At 34.7% G+C, this 13585-nt stretch overlaps 1 protein-coding gene across 2 annotated transcripts in view; it reads left to right on the forward strand.

Annotated features, from left to right (window-relative positions):
• Nucleotides 1-3113, forward strand: part of NF-YC10 (nuclear factor Y, subunit C10) — a 30625-nt gene extending 27512 nt beyond the window's left edge. Inside the window, exons 2-4 of one of the 2 annotated variants that reach the window (XM_089809182.1) lie at nt 412-496; nt 2308-2349; nt 2772-3113. In XM_089809182.1, the coding sequence (XP_089665308.1) occupies nt 412-496; nt 2308-2349; nt 2772-2836 (192 nt within the window). In that variant the 3' untranslated portion in view covers nt 2837-3113. The remainder of the gene's footprint in view (nt 1-411; nt 497-2307; nt 2350-2771) is intronic. The other variant, XM_089809184.1, reaches the window with a different exon arrangement.
• The last annotated feature ends 10472 nt before the right edge of the window (nt 3114-13585 follow it).

The following is a 13585-nucleotide window of genomic DNA, read 5'->3' on the forward strand; positions in this document are numbered from 1 at the left end:
CGTACTGGTATCCTAGTACCCCAAGTACCCCTGTCCCCATGCAACCTTGCTAATATGTGATCTGCGATGTAAAAGATTCTTTCCTTGCAATGGCCTTTTGTCTCTGAAAGAATCAATGGATAAAAATCAACATTAATTGCCAACCCAAAGTAGTTAAACATGAAACCTTGCCTTCTTCCTCAGAGAACAAGTGTTGACTGTCCCAATGATTGCTCAAACAGTGTGTATGCTTGTTCTTTGTTCATTTTATAGTGTGCATGTATTCTGTTATCTTGTTACTATGTGCAGTACTCTTCTGGGTGGTTGAAAATTGCTTTTTCAAATCTGATTCTTGAATAATCTTCATGAAGAACATACTGAGAAAATCTTACAGTTGCATTTAAATTCTTAGTTCAAATTGTATGTTTGCAGGAAAAGTTTTTGGAACAGTTTCTTGAGGACTCACTTGAATATGTTCCAGAGCAAAACAAAACTAGCCTAGGGTACAAACAGTTGTGTAAGTTTTGCTTGGACTCTGTACTTTTACCTAGAATGTTTATAATTACAAAATTTGAATCATTTGAATTTTCGATGCAAAAAAAGGAACATACAATAAGGTAATCTTTTAAACTTACAAGAGCATTCTGTGCCCTTCCAGGCTTCTATGCAGTCTGCAATTTGGTAGTAGGAATACATCAAGCTCATTTGAAAACTTTTTTCTGCACATTTAGCTACCTCTGCCTCAAGTTAACTGTCAGAAATGGTTGACACGTATTGGAATTCTAGTTTCAATATATATTTTTAGTTTTCTGGGGTATTCAGTCTCTTTCGATTTGTTGATTTTGTTTACTACAAGAGATTCATTTCTTTTTTGCTGTCATACACTACATGTTCGTGTTTATTACACAGTCTCTGGTTAGCTTTTACTTTTATATTAGAAACTATTAGAGACTTAGATCATAGACAATGGAAAGGATCCAAGGAAATATCTCTTCTATGTACTTTAGTTGGTACCTTTAAATGGGTGGGAAATCTCTGTGCTCGTTTTTGTTCTGATCTTAAATTGAAGATTTGGGAAATGGTAGAGTTACTTAAGAAATTAAATATGCAAAAAGATAGATGTAAATTTTTATGATGATAAAAAGATAACTCTTGCCTGTTCCATTAATTTGAAAAAAATGAAAAGGTTATTGCAAATTTCAGAGAGCACTCTAACTTGACAGATATTGTTTTATTATTACGTTCCCCCGAGTTTCTGGGATGGAAACGATAGGGGACAGTGGGATGGGTTTCCGGGACATCAAATTTGAGTTTCCGGGATGGGAACGATAGGGGACAGTGGGACGGGTTTCCGAGACCTAAATTTTTTTTGGCTTTTTTTGGTGGGGGGGCAGGCAGGCAACAGCAAATGGGGACGGCTATATATATAGGGAAATTTTAAAATATACACTAAAAATTGCAACTAAGCACAAAGCATGTCATTTAAACATTATAGAACCTTGCCATACACCATTTGAATGCCATGTAGGAAATAATAACCGATTTCAGTACTTAATTGTCAATATGCATATCAATATGTGAACAAAAATATTTAAATATAAGTTTAGTAGTGAATGATATCATAAAAATATGGAAATCTAAGTATGCCCAAAGGCTAGAGGGCTGTCATGAAATTTCATCATAATGTTCAAGTTCAACATAGAAAACAAAATATAGAAAAATTAAGTAGACTGCTGCTCAAGCTGCAAAACCAAACAAATGACAAAACAACTACAATGTGGTCTTTTTTGACCTTTTAGGGCATTTGGAGAGGCAGAGCCCACTGGACGACTAAGTAAGGACAAACAAAATAAAGCTTTTTGTTTAAAAAATATATTTTAAGCTTCACAAAAAATGGGGATGGCTGGCTGTCCCTGGTACAGTTACGGGACTTCTGGACGTCCCCTTTTTGTACCAGGGACGGCCCTTTTCTTGCCTAGAAGTCCCCGAGTTTCAGAGACGTCCCCTGGTGATTTGCAAATTTTGGGGATGGCTGGGGGACGTCCCCGTCTTGGAAACATGGGTTTTTTGCTCCCTGGGGTACATAGTTTTATTATCTTAAGGAGCTCTTGTCTTTTTCATTGGCTGTGCTTCTCAGTTGTCTATTTCTAACTCTAACTCGAATTTAAGAGAGTTAAGGGAGAATTCTGAACATATATCTTACTTTCATTAATGAATTAGAATAGTGATTTAACCAGTGTAGGCAATGTTTGATCTTCTTGTAATTTTTTTTTTGGATAAAATTCAGCTAATCATTTTTTACTATTTTGTATATGTTGTGTTTTTCAGCTTTGGTTGTGGCCAACCAAAAAAGATACGAGTTTCTGGCAGGTTTGTTATTAGTTTTACCTCGATGCTTCTCTCTGTCTTTGTGCCATTAGCTTTGTAGGCTATATTTTAGTTTTCTACCTTTATGTTTTTCTGCTGTATTTCTAAATCTTGTGTAATAATGATTCTAGGATTGCCAAGAGGGAGTTTACTTTATCCATGCAGATCCAAAGAACTCTCTAAATTTTTGCTCATCTTTTTGTGATTCCATTTAATTGTTTTGTTTTAGTAAAGCCTTCTTGGCAATGGATAGGGTAGCTGTGTTTGTATATATCTTATCGAATGTTACATTGCATTCTTATATTCATGGGAGCTCAGACTTTACATATGCAGACTTTGTGACACAAAAGATTTTTTTGTATATTTCTCATTAAATGTTACATTGCTTTCTTATATTTATGTGTACATACACTTTACGTATGCAGACTTTGTGCCACAGAAGATCAGAGCAGCAGAAGCTCTGTCACAAAAGGCTTCAGCAGGAATTTGAGCTCTATGTTGTTATGGAAGCATTGGAGCTTTGTATTGGTAATATTGCTTTATACGAATGAAATTGGGAAATATATTTTATTTAAAAAGTAATTTTCTCATGAACTGATATTAGGAACTAAAACTTGGTGCACCATTTGTATTCTATTTATGTAATCCATGCAAATATTGGCTATGTATTCAACTTGAAATGCCTTCTCAAGTTGTTTAAAAAGCACAGTTGTTACAGCTGTCAGTTCCAGAAACTTAAATGTGTAATATAATTTTTTTCTCCTTGATGTCTGAGGGTAAGCACTAGGAAGAAGTGTTTTAATTATGTCTAAACCATGGTAATCTTCTTGTTTCATCATTACTCACATTTCTCTTTTGTCGTCTGAGGAAAACATTAATGTACCAACTGGATGAAGAGAAATTACAGTATTTCTTTTTCTTGAATGGTAAGAAAGGGCCATAAATAATTTGAAGGTTATTTTTCTGTATTTCTATTTAACAGACAAAGGACTACCGTGATTCTATTCAAATCTAGTGGTGTCAGTAGAGTGATTAATATTACCTTTTTTATACCTCTTGACATTTTTAGTAGGTGACCTGATTTTTGGGATTTGTATAATGGGTATATAATATATATGATTTTTTTGCTTGGTTAGTGTGGATTCTATGGGGGCCCAATGCCTTTCAGAAAATTTATAAAGAAAACCTCATGGGTGCACAAGAATTCAAACTAAGAATATAGTGCCACCTAAATGGACCCAGGCTCCAAAAAGGACTGACCTTTAGCTCTTTCTACACACACAGATAAGAGGGTGAAGGTACTCAGTATTTCTAGCTACACATCCCTTAAAATAACCCCAGATTGTCAACTTATAAAGCTAGGTCCTTACAAAGTAGGGTCATATCCAAACACCTCTTCAATAGTGACTTGGAATCCTGGGTCTGACAATCTTTTCAGTGTGTTGTGAGAAAATGGGAGTAAAATGCCTAGTTAGAGAGCCTGAATAACAGTATGATCCCTACACAATCACTTCCTTATTGCGGGCAACCATGCTCAACTTATTGGAAGGCCACAAAGTCTGAAAGACAAAACCACATGAATTTCAAAGCTCAAAGACAAAACCATGAAAAAAAATGCTTTGGGTAATGCAAAAATGCTCACTGTTGTAACCCTGCTACAATAAACACTTCTCTATCATTGATTTGTGAAATGAGTGCTCATAAGGAAAGATTGAGTGGTACAACTATTTTATTTTGCATTGCAACTACAATGTGCCTCATCAATTGAATGGATCCTTAGAAGAACTAGTCTTGTTTGCTTCTAATCGTTGTGTTTTATCTAGTCCTCTTTGATCATGTTTTGGCCTTGATCTTTTCAACACATTTGGTCAAATAACTCAACTAGGTTCAGTTACTTCTTGCTATTGAATCAGGGTTAGAGAAAGAGTTAGGGTTGGAGAAACTTAGAGGCACGATTTGGTAGTAGTTGAGTGGTTAGTTGAGCTGTCATCAAGATCACAAACAAAATGTCTATTTTTGAGTTATTTTGGAATATTTATTGAATTCTTATAATTTTAATAATTTAGTTTCAAGCATTGGCCGCGTTAGTTGGCATGGTTACTATATCTGATATTGTTGGTGGATAAAATTTTGATGACTATCTCCCTTTTTATGTAATCTTGAAGTAATATACTAAACAATGATAAGCTTTAGATTAATGTAAAAACAAGTTTTAAGGAGACTTAAAACCCCGCATAAAGATTAAATCGAAAGATAAAAGCATTATGATTCTCCAGTACAAACAACATGCCATCTATAGCCAAATACTAACCAAACGAAAAAGCGGCTAAATTGCATTGTTGAATCATTGAAGAACCAACCAAATAATGGTAAGTTATTTATTAATAAAGTTAAATCTTTGATTTAGTATTATTGTTGTTTTAACCAATTTAATGAAGGGATTGTGATCAAGTTAAATGTGATTTATTTTGAGGGGTGAACCTTTATTTTTTGATAAAATGAGAAGTTTTGAAAGGGCCCTAGAACTCTTTTACAAAATAGGTTTTAAAAACTCGAGGACTTGAAATCCAACTAAAGGAAAAAAAAAAAGCATTAAGCTTTACTAGAAGAAACTGGACTCACATGAAACAAGACAAAGCTGAGAATGATGGAGCAAGGAAGAAAACTTACTTTCTCAAGATAGAAATGGCAACCACTAAAAATTGAAACAAGACAGCTACTTCTTGTCCCAAAACAAGGAATCGACAAAACTAAGACTTTCTCTTTGATCCCCTGTTTTGGGATCTCAGGGGCATAACAAAAGGACATAATTTTGTTGAATGTTTACCTTTTACTATAATCCAATCATCTTCAACCTTGGTAGCCTTGACTTGCTAAGAGCTAGGATCTAGAGAACAACCAGACCTTGGCATGAAAGAGTTAACAAATCATGAAGAGATAGGGGTAGAAGAAGGACCAACATGTCCAACATGAACAACATCCGGCAAGGGGCGAATCTTTATTATTTAATGCTACAATTGGAGATAAAAAGATAGTGACTTTTTTAATAAAAGGAGGATTGGGGCACCCATTGGGTTTTTCCGAGTTAAAGAAAGTGATATTACTAGTAATGTTTGAGGAGATTGTTTTTTTGAGGTTTGTGAGGATAAAAACCCTTGTAGATAATATTCTCTTCGTAGTTGAAAGACAATATTTGAAGTTTTTTTATTTTTTATTTTTTTAATAAATTTTTTTATTTGTGTTTTCACATAGGAAATACAATTATGCTTATTTGTGGAGATAGTCATTATAGTGTAGAGGTATTGAACATTAGTTTTGTGAAGGACAAAGTAGGAGGATATTAAGGGAAGATCTAGTTGTTCATTGTTGGTTTCTTCTTTAGACACTTCCAACGCTAGTTGTACACCTTCTTGGATGTTTAGGATTTTTAACAGGTTTAACTTGTAGTTTTGGGCTTATTTAGATCTACATTTCCTTGCATACATTCATTGTAGCCTTTGGAGTAGATTGTAGATATGGTTCACTTTTGCTGATTTTTGTGAACAATTCAAGAAAAATTATTGACATTTTTTTGGGTATGTTTGATTTATGAATTGGTTTGTTATTTTTGAAAGGAATTTTATTTTCGTGATTAAGCTTTAATTTTTTTGAGTATGATCTATTGCTTACATTATAAGTGTGCAATATTACCTACTTTTTACATTATACTTGTCAGTTCAGAACATTGCAAAAAAAAATCAAACCGCATTCCATAGAGAAGAAACACTGCATAATACATTTTCTATTTTGTAATAGTAATATATCTTCTACTAGGTTTTGTTCCATATTCACTACTTTCTCCATGTTCAATTAGTAGTATACTCCATTTCTTTAGTTTCTTCTTATTTTGATTTGTTTTTGATTAAGTAAAACAGGTTTTGAAGAATGCTTGAAACCCTTTACACATCAAAATATTTTTAATGGAGCCCGAACAAAAGATACAATAGACCTGAGGTGAAACAGGCCACCAACCAATAAGGTGACTAGGGTGGCCTCACAGATAACACAGTACACTTCTGCCACCAAATAAAACTCAATAGACCATTTAGGGCCCTTTAATCCCAAAAGAGTGAGATCTAAGAAGTTGATCAAAGGACTGCTGGGAACATTTGTATTTTTTTTTCCTTTAACCTTTGTCCAACCTTCCTCCACCAGAGAAGCCCCCTCCCAAACCAAAGCATCGACATTTGACCCAATCGAAAAAACAAGCAAAACCTCACCAGAAAAATTGCCCATAGGAACTCGACTCGCAGAGGGAGGAGCAACCTTGGGATCCACATCCAACAATGGATCAATAACTTGGTCAGACGGGGCAGAGCTATAGGCACCCACAACAACCACAATTGCTAGGGAAACCATAGGAGCAGAGTCTTTAAGGGCAAAGTCATGTTGAACCAAAGCCCTAGGCCACCAAGAAGGTCTTTTCTTTGATTTCCACGTTTCTGCAAGACAGTGCGTTGCAATATGTCCTGTCCTAGAGCAGACCCTATAACAGAAAGCAATTCTTTCATAGTCTAGAGTCTGAATCCAAGAACCATTAGGGACCTCAAGTTTGATTTTCTTAGGGAGGCCCTTCAAAGAATCAAACACCACGAGGATGCGAGCATAAGTAGTATGCAAAATATCAGAAGATTTAGAATCCACCATTTGGAAGTCACCAATGGCATCTCCTACAGCTTCAAGAACCGAATCCAACCACAAGTGAAGGGGAAGATTTAGGAGTCTGACCCAAAGAGGCATATGAGAAAAAGATTTAGATGCATGGTTGAAACCCTCATGCCAGGGTTTAGCCAACAAAGGGTAACGATCCTCCCAGTTGAAGTGACTACACAAAATAACCCTCCTATCGTCAACATTATCAAATTTTACTATGAAAAAGCCCCTAGCCACAGGGTAAATCTGGATAGATTCAGAAATCAACAGGGCCTAGTGCTTAGAAATCCAAGCATGAAGAGCTTGAAGGGAAGGCTAGAAGCCTCACAATTTGAAAATAGCTATCCTCTTAGGGAAGTCCATGATCGTATGAGAAATCTCTTCAATAATTTCATCCTCCAACACCAATTGGATAGGTTTGCAAACTGTGACGAGAGTCACAACTGAGGAAAAAACTAGATGATCCATAGCCGGAACCCCCAAACTATGGACATCAGCTTTGAAAGCTATCACATCCGCAAAAGAGGCAACATTGCCTCCTCTAGTAGGAGTAGAAAACCTAACCCCTGATCCATCGCCAAAAGAAATAGGCCGAGCAGATACAACCCTAATAGCCATTTGGCCCAAGTGATGGTGGGAGCAACGAGCGGGAAAGCGATTGATACAAGTCCTTAAACTTTGGGGGAAAAGTCCAGTCTTGTACCCCAGGGCAACAGAGTAGGTACTTGGCACGAAAGTCCTGTAAGGGAAGCTAACCTACAACCCTTCTCCACTATGAAGGGGAGTCAAACTTGTGACTTAACAAGGAAATAAACCTCAAGGCACAGACCAACTCACCAACTTTGTTACCTTTAAGGGGCTTCTCTTTTTGTGCTCCTATAAGTTTATAACATTTTGGTTTTATAATTTACTAAAACCTTTTGTACTATCACCTTATCTTTGCCATTGACTTATGCAATTACAAACTTTAGTTTAACATTCACTATATGAAGTTTTCTTATTGCTTCTTTCACACTGCAAATGTTCTTAATTGTCATAAATTTTTGAACTTCTTGTTGACTTAGCACATACACTTTTTTCTTTCCTTTAGAAGCCAATTCATGTTTGTTAAATTACATTACCAAATAATTCCTATGTTTGTGCTTATCTTCTTCTTCTCTTAATTGAATAAAGAGGTGCCTTTACCTATTCTTCTTGGCATGCACATTATTAATATCCTCTTTGTATGCCACAAATGATTTTAAAGTCCTTTGAGAAACATAGTTCTCCTTTCCTTCAAAAGATAATTTGTATATCTCACTTCTATCTTCATAATATGTCAACTAAAAATGGTATCTTCCAAAAAAATGCCTTTAAAGATCCTTATCACTTATAAGGATGAGATAAAACAAAGTCCAAATCACTATTGCATATTTGAACTTGTTTTAGAATTATTTAGCTAAATAATTTTTTTTCACTTTAGTCCTTTAAAGTGTAGTGCAAAATAGAATAACTCCTATCACTATAGGCAAGAATTATGTAGAGACAAAAGGTTTGCCATGCGAAGGAGAAAATTTATTATTGAAAAGTTACGTGCAAAAAGCTCAAAAATTAAGGGTAACATAAACCTTCTTGGATAAGGCAAGACTACTTAATTTGGGAAAAGATGTAAAAAAATGAAATATTGATCTTCATATAGTAATAACAATTCAATTAAGACTCCACTTGTAGGTGAGTTGGTCTGTGCCTTGAGGTTTACTTCCTTGAGGTCACGTAGTGGAGAATGGCCGTAGGCCAATTTCCCTTACGGGACTTTCGTGCCAAGTACCTGTTTCGCTGGCTTGGGGTATAGGATTAGACGTTTTCCCCAAATTTTTATGTATCAATATAGTTTTTTATCCTGCTCGTTGCTCACGCCCACTTCTCTCTGCTTGGTCTGTAGATGGCTGTTGGGGCAATTTCTCGACCTGTCTCTGGCGGTCGGGTGTGGGACAAGGTTCCTGTCTCAGCTACAGGCGGTTGTGTTGCTTCCTTTGCGGATGTGGTCGCTTTTGAAGCCAAGGTTCATGGTTTAGTGGTTCTGGTAATGGATTGTCCAATTTTCTCAATGGGTGTGACTCTTGTCACGATCTACAATCCAATTCAGTTGGAGTTGGAGGATGATGTTGCAAAAGAAATTGCTAAAAAGATTGAGGACTTCTATGAGAAGGCACCTATTTTCAGATTTAGAGGCTTGTGGCCTTCCCTTCTGGCTCTTCATGCTTGGATTTCTAAGCACTGGGACCCGTTGATTTCTGAACATGTCTAGATTTACCCTATGGCCAGGGGTTTTTTCATAGTAAAATTTGATGTTGCAGAAGATAGGAGGGCTATTTTGTGTAGTCGCTTCAACTGGGAGGACTGTCACCCTTTGTTGGCCGAACCCTGGCATGAGAGTTTCAACCCTTCTTCTGAATCTTTTTCTCATATGCCTCTTCGGGTCAGGCTTCCGAATCTCCCCCTTGAAGTTGTGGGAGATGCCATCAGAGTCTTCCAAATGGTGGATTCTAAATCTTTGGATATTTTTCATACTACTTATGCTCACATTTTTGTAGTGGTTGATATTTCGAAGGGCCTCCCTGAGAAGATTAAATTTGAGGTCCCTAATGGTTCCTAGATTTAGACTCTAGACTATGAAGGTATTCCTTTCTGCTATAGGGTCTGCTCTGGAATTGGACATGTGGCTGTGCGTTGCCCTGTGGAGTTAAGGAAATCAAAGAAAAGATGACCTTGGTGGGTTGGGGCTTTGGATCAACATTACTCTATCCTTAATGACCATGCTCCTTTGGTTTCCCCTGTGCCTATGATTGCTTCGGGTGCCTGTGTTTCTTCCCTGTTTGACTAGGCTTTCGGTCCATTGTTGTATAAGGATGTAGTGGTTTCCCCTCCCTCTGTGGGTAATCTTTCTAGTATGTTATTCCCTATTTCTCTGATGGGCTTGATGCCAATGCTTCAGTTCGGGAGGAGACTTCTTTGGTGGAGGAAGATTGGACAAAGGTTAAAAAAGTTGTAATTTGGTGGTAGAAGTGACATGTGTTATCTGTAAGGCCACCCTGGTCACTTTTTTTGGTTGGTGATCTGTTTCTCCTATGGTCTGTTGTATTTTTTGTTTGGGTTCCACTGAATTTTTTTTGAGGTGTAAAGGGTTTCAGGTACCCTTCAAAACCTATTTTACTTAATAAAAAACAATTCAATTAAGACCTAATTGGCAATATCTACGCATTGTTTGTGTAACTACTATTAGATGTTTTGGTCACAATTTCAGCTATACAAAAATTGCATGATATTAGTATTTAAAAGGCTAATTATATATTAGATATTTTATTAATTTTTTATTTTTTACTAAGATCTTAGTAGTTATAATATTTTTAAAAATTATAAAGATTATATGATACAAGTCTTTTTAAACCTTAAATCCTTAGAGGTATTCATATATGTATAAAAGTGTGAGCACATGATTGACAAAATTGAAGAAGGTACCATTATCTCTAATTAAAATATCTTTCTTTTTAAAAGGCTTTGATGAATTAAAAAAATATGAATTTTGGTGCTCGATTTCATGCTAGAGAAAGCTCATAAAGCATACAATAACAAACAAATTTCAATTGATTACTTATTATGTGCACGGTGCATGTGTGATCTTTAGTATTGCATATATAGAGGTTATATATTATAGGGTCAAGTAGATTCAACATAGCTTTTATATTTGAGACTATTTTAAAGAAATTTGTGAAAGTGTTCCTTGATGATATATTAATTTTAAAGAAATTAAAGTAACATTAATATATCCTTTTGCAAGAGATTCAATAGAAATTAAAATGAAATCATGACAATAGAATAATAATTATTTTCTAAATTTAATTTTTTTAGGAGATTCTTAGGAGCTATATGTTATTCTATTATGTTATTCTTTTTAAAACTTGATTTCAAAAGTTGAGAAATGTTTGTTTAGAGACCTAAAATAATATCACTAGTCAAACTAAAATTCCACTAAGAAATGGAATTTGTAACATATATTAAGAAAACATTTATCAATATTTAATATCTTTTCTTCTTTTATAACTTAATTTTTTTTTTTCTTTAATAGTAGAAATTTAAAAAGACAATGATATGTTTAAGACAGAATTATTATAGAAAATATTAAATAATCTCATATAAATAATATAACAAACATAAAACTTTTAGTCAAGCAAAAAAAATCATTAAATTTACACAAATCAAATTTTAATTCTAAAACAAGTACCAATTCTTAGATAAACTATTATCCATACAAAATTTTCCTATATCAGAATAGATTTTTTTTATGGAATTTTCACTAGTCTGATTTTATAAATCTGCTTGGACAATGCAGTAAAATTGTAAAAAGTCTAGTGGAAACTCATTATATTATTTTTATGGGATTTTCACTCGTCTGATTTTATTAATCTGCTTCCACAATACAGTAAAATCCTAATTTTTTAAAAGTAAAAACTCATTGTATTATGCAAATTTGTATTTTTCCAACTGTACTATTTCTCAATATATCTCTATTATTGTACCATATATATAAAATTCTTGGTCATGACTGTAAAGTATATAATTAAGATAGGTTCCCTTAATTGAAATTCTCTTAACTCAGTGATTTGGGCTCTTTAGTAATATAATAGGCGCAAGTTGGCTTGAACTTATCTCTTCACTCCTCAACAAGTTCTCTCAAACTAGTAAAAGGTTTCATGGATTTTGTTCTTGGCCGAGTAAATTGCAGTATTCGATTAAAAAAAAGCCCATGGAATTAGCATCCAAAGAACGAATAATCAATCTAGTTCAGAACAATATACGGATAATCAATCCACCTCAGCTACGTTCATACAATCTGATCTTTCTCAACTTTGTTATAATAATCCAACTTTTCCAATTCAATTATATCGGAATAATCAAGCCACTTTTAGCAAGATCAAGAGGAATCATCTTTACAAAATTGCACCTAACCCAAATGGAGCAGGCATTCAACCATTCCATATTATACCTTTTTTCCCTGTAAACACACACAAATATACCCAAAAAAATCTGTTCACAAAAAGACTTTTTGTACATTCATACAATTATAGTCAGTTTTTTGAAAGCATTTCCATGTTATTGCATCACAATGCCTCCAAAGACAAGGGGATATAACTGACTTTAGCAGGGATTGATGGATCCCAATCAAACCGACACTGGAGTAAGCAGACACCACCAATCTTCTCTCTGATGAAATGGGCCCCCATTTCTGTCTTGTGTGAATATGGTACTAAATTTGAGGACCATATAATAAACTTCTCTGAATATGGTCCACTCATTTTGGTTTGTACGAGAGATAACCGACACTTTCTACAGTGCTCAGCATAATAAATGATGTACAGGTGTCTCAATAATACCATAGTTGCTGCCCATATGGAAAGGACATGGCCTTTCACTACATTTGGACGGTGGGTAATTTTTTTTTGGGTTAGTATGGGCAACAGTGTTCACATGGTGTCGGTGATGAATTATTAGAATGAAGGATGGTTGAGGCAATGTACCATATTTAGTTAATATGGGATTGTTGTTATTGTCATTGCATTGTTCTTTTGAAAGCTCGTTGGATGGTACTGAAGATGACACAAATCAGCAGTGTGATAAGGATGATAGATGTGGGAAATTATGGTTGTGATGGTTAGTAGTAAAGGTTTCTTAAATGGGATATTGGATTGTTATTTATGGAATGAACGAATCGAGGAATTTTAATGATATTTATAAGTTTAAGGTGGGGAAAGATTAAAAATTATAAGATTAATCTATTTTCATATTTCTGATTATCTCAGTTCTTCCTATGTTTTGATCCAAATCAGTAGTTTAAGAATGATAGATGTGACAAATTACTGTTGTGATAGATAGTAGCAATGCCATGGTGGGTTTTTAACTGAGACATTTGTTTTTATATATGGAATGATTGAATGTATTTGAATGACATTTAAGAGATCAAAAGTCTAAGGGATTAAAAGTGACAATATTAACATTTATTCATATTTCTTTCTATATCAGTTCTTCTATGTTACTATCACGCTTCATTGGTTTGTTGAACATTTGTTGGTCAGTACATAAGATGACACAAATCAACAGTCTACTATTGATAGATGTGGTGAATTACTGTTCTGATAGTTAATCACAATGACATGATATGTTTTTAAATAGGACATCTGTTTGTTGGACGTGGAATGAAGGAATGGATGATTTTTAATGACATCTACGAGACCAAGTGGTTTAAGGGATCAAAAGGAGCAACAATAACACATTTATCAATTTCTTTCTATGTTAGCTCTTCTATTATGAATCTTGACCAAGAAGTCTGGTAACTTGTGAAGCCTTGTCTCCTCAAACAACTTGTTTAGACTGTCCACCTTCAAAGTGTTTTCAAACAACTTGTGGACATTCTCATAGGCTGCACAATTTATGACAATGAGTCATTCAGTTTCAACCACTCTTTGCTACTAAAGAAACAATATCTTTCCTCCCATTTTTCTTTGGCATTAGT

This window comes from Cupressus sempervirens, chromosome 11 (genome assembly GCF_028749045.1).
Source record: "Cupressus sempervirens isolate cs-2001-9-10 chromosome 11, ASM2874904v1, whole genome shotgun sequence".
Lineage (NCBI taxonomy): Eukaryota > Viridiplantae > Streptophyta > Pinopsida > Cupressales > Cupressaceae > Cupressus > Cupressus sempervirens.